Source organism: Penaeus vannamei, chromosome 20, assembly GCF_042767895.1.
Source record: "Penaeus vannamei isolate JL-2024 chromosome 20, ASM4276789v1, whole genome shotgun sequence".
NCBI lineage: Eukaryota > Metazoa > Arthropoda > Malacostraca > Decapoda > Penaeidae > Penaeus > Penaeus vannamei.
The window spans coordinates 13,498,315-13,500,814 of record NC_091568.1 but is presented as its reverse complement, the minus strand read 5'-3'; the positions used below and the strand labels follow the sequence as shown (position 1 = coordinate 13,500,814).

General features: G+C 46.4%; 1 protein-coding gene across 1 annotated transcript in view; it reads right to left on the bottom strand.

Annotated features, from left to right (window-relative positions):
• The window catches only part of LOC113815460 (pro-resilin), a 3,145-nt gene that overhangs the window by 288 nt on the left and 357 nt on the right, over positions 1–2,500 (bottom strand). Inside the window, exons 2-3 of the mRNA XM_027367523.2 lie at positions 1,648–1,856; positions 1–23 (exon numbers count right to left, since the gene is read on the bottom strand). The exon at positions 1–23 is cut by the window's left edge and continues 288 nt beyond it. Of these exons, the coding sequence (XP_027223324.2) occupies positions 1–23; positions 1,648–1,856 (232 nt within the window). The remainder of the gene's footprint in view (positions 24–1,647; positions 1,857–2,500) is intronic.

Here is a 2,500-nt window from a genome sequence, read left to right as displayed (position 1 = left end):
TGTCGGGCAGGTGGACGAAGTAACTGGGGGGGAAATGACGCGTTTTTTTTATGTGTAAGTATATGATGGATTAAACCTAAGAGAAAGGGGTGGAGAGAATGGGGGGGGGAGGGGGGGGCAACCGAGAAAGAGATAGAGAGAAAAAGAGAGAGAGAGAGAGAGGAAAGAGATGGGGGGGAGGAGGGGAATGAGAAGGTGAGGAGAGAGAGAGAGAGAGAGAGAGAGGAGAGGGAGAGAGAGAGAAAGAAAGTGAAGTGAGCGAGAGAAAGAGAAAGCGAGAGAGGGGGGGGAGTAACTGAGAAAGAGAGATAGAGAGAAAAGAGAGAGTGGGGGAGGGGGATGAAGGTGAGAGATGGATAGATAGATAGAGAGAGAAAGAGAGAGAGAGAGAAAGAAAGTGAGTGAGCGAGAGAAAGAGAAAGCGAGAGAGAGGAGGGGCAACCGAGAAAGAGATAGAGAGAAAAAGAGAGAGTGGGGGAGAGGGAATGAAGGTGAGAGATGGATAGACAGATAGAGAGAGAGAGAGGAGAGGGAGAGAGAGAGAAAGAAAGTGAGTGAGCGAGAGAAAGAGAAAGCGAGAGAGAGGGGGGGGGCAACCGAGAAAGAGATAGAGAGAAAAAGAGAGAGTGGGGGCAGGGGGAATGAAGGTGAGAGATGGATAGATAGATAGAGACAGAGAGGAGAGGGAGCGAGAGAGAGAGAGAGAAAATGAGTGAGCGAGAGAAAGAGAAAGCGAGAGAGAGGAGGATGGCTAATACCAATTTCTCTAAGAATATCCACACAACGTAAGAAAATCATAAACACCATGACTTCCTCAAGCATTTTGAAACCCTCTCACGTATTGTTTCATTCCCCCTGAAGATAATATTACCAAGCGTCTTCTGCAAATACACCATTTGTGGAGCATCTCGCGGGCACCTGAACTGTATCAGGTGAAAGCAATAGCACTTTCCACGGACAGTTCAAGGTGACACATCAACCTCTGCCCTTCACATCTTGCACCTGGCTTGGCTCGTCGTAAAAATACTGCTGTTTCATGAATATAGCGTCGCTCATACTACAGTGATTTTTTTTTTACTTCTTTGGTGAGGGAATGTTATCTTATTGATGTTGTTCTATGTCTTGTTATTTCTCGTGGAGTATTTTACCGCGAGTGGTATTTCTTTCCCTGTGATCTCTTTAATGAGTTTGAGGTGGTTGTTGGAATTGAAGTACATAGCATTTTATGTCTCTCTGGGAATTTCCTCCTCCTTCTCCTCCCCCTCCTTCCCCTCCCCCTCCATTCACCCCAGACTCATGTGACTCACTTTCCATGAGTCAAAGGCTCCTCTTTCTCGAAGAATCCCCCTCCCCCTTCCCCTCCATGCCCCCAACGCCTTTATTTCCAGCCTCGCCCTAACCCACCTCCCCCTTTCTCCCCCTCCCAATCCTTTCTCCACCCCCCTCTCTTCTCCCCCCTTCCCTTCCCATTCTCCCCCTCCCTCTTCCCCCTCCCCCCCCTTCCTTCAGCCCCTCCCTCTTCCCCCCTCCCCCCCCTCCCTTCCTCCCCCTCCCTTCTACCCCCTCCCTCCTCCCCTTCACCTCTCCCCCTCCCCCTCCTTTCTCCCCCTCCCTTCTCCCCCTCCCCTTCCTCCCCCCTTGACTCACCTTCCCTGAGTCAATGGGCCGTCGCGGTACTCCTCATGGCCGTAGTAATTTCTGGAGCTCTTGTCTTTCACTTCCCACTTGTAATTATAGCGGGCGGGCTCGGTGGCGGACTTGTGGGCGTGGGCGTGGGTGGCCTGAGGGTGGTAGTGGTAACTCTCGGACGCCCAGGCTGCCGCCGCCATCAGGAGGGTCACGAAAACTGCTGCCTGCTGGAGAGGGGAAAAGATGGAGCGGCGGGCGTGGGAGGCAGGGGGCTTTCCCCTTTCCCTGTCCGGCGGTTTGGGGGGAAAACTTATTGCCACGTTTTCAATTTCCGCGACTCACGCCCTTATCGCCGGCGTTTTATCTCACTGAAAACTCTTATAGATAGAATACTAATACATAATGTGTGTGTGTGTTTGTGTGTGTGTGTGGCAAGGGATCGAATCCCGATCGGAGAGGTTATATATTCATTCATATATATATATATATATATATATATATATATATATATATATATATATATACATATATATATATATATGTTGTGATAATGTGTGTGTGTGTGTGTGTGTGTGTGTGTGTGTGTGTGTGTGTGTGTGTGTGTGTGTGTGTGTGTGTGTTTATATATATATATATATATTTATATATATATATATATATATATATATATATATATATATATACAGATATATATACATATACATATATATACATTAATATATAAATGGTAAAACACTCACAATATATATATATACATATACATATATATATATATATATATATATATATATATATATATATATATATATATATATGTGTGTGTGTGTGTGTGTGTGTGTGTGTGTGTGTGTGTGTGTGTGTGTGTGTGTGT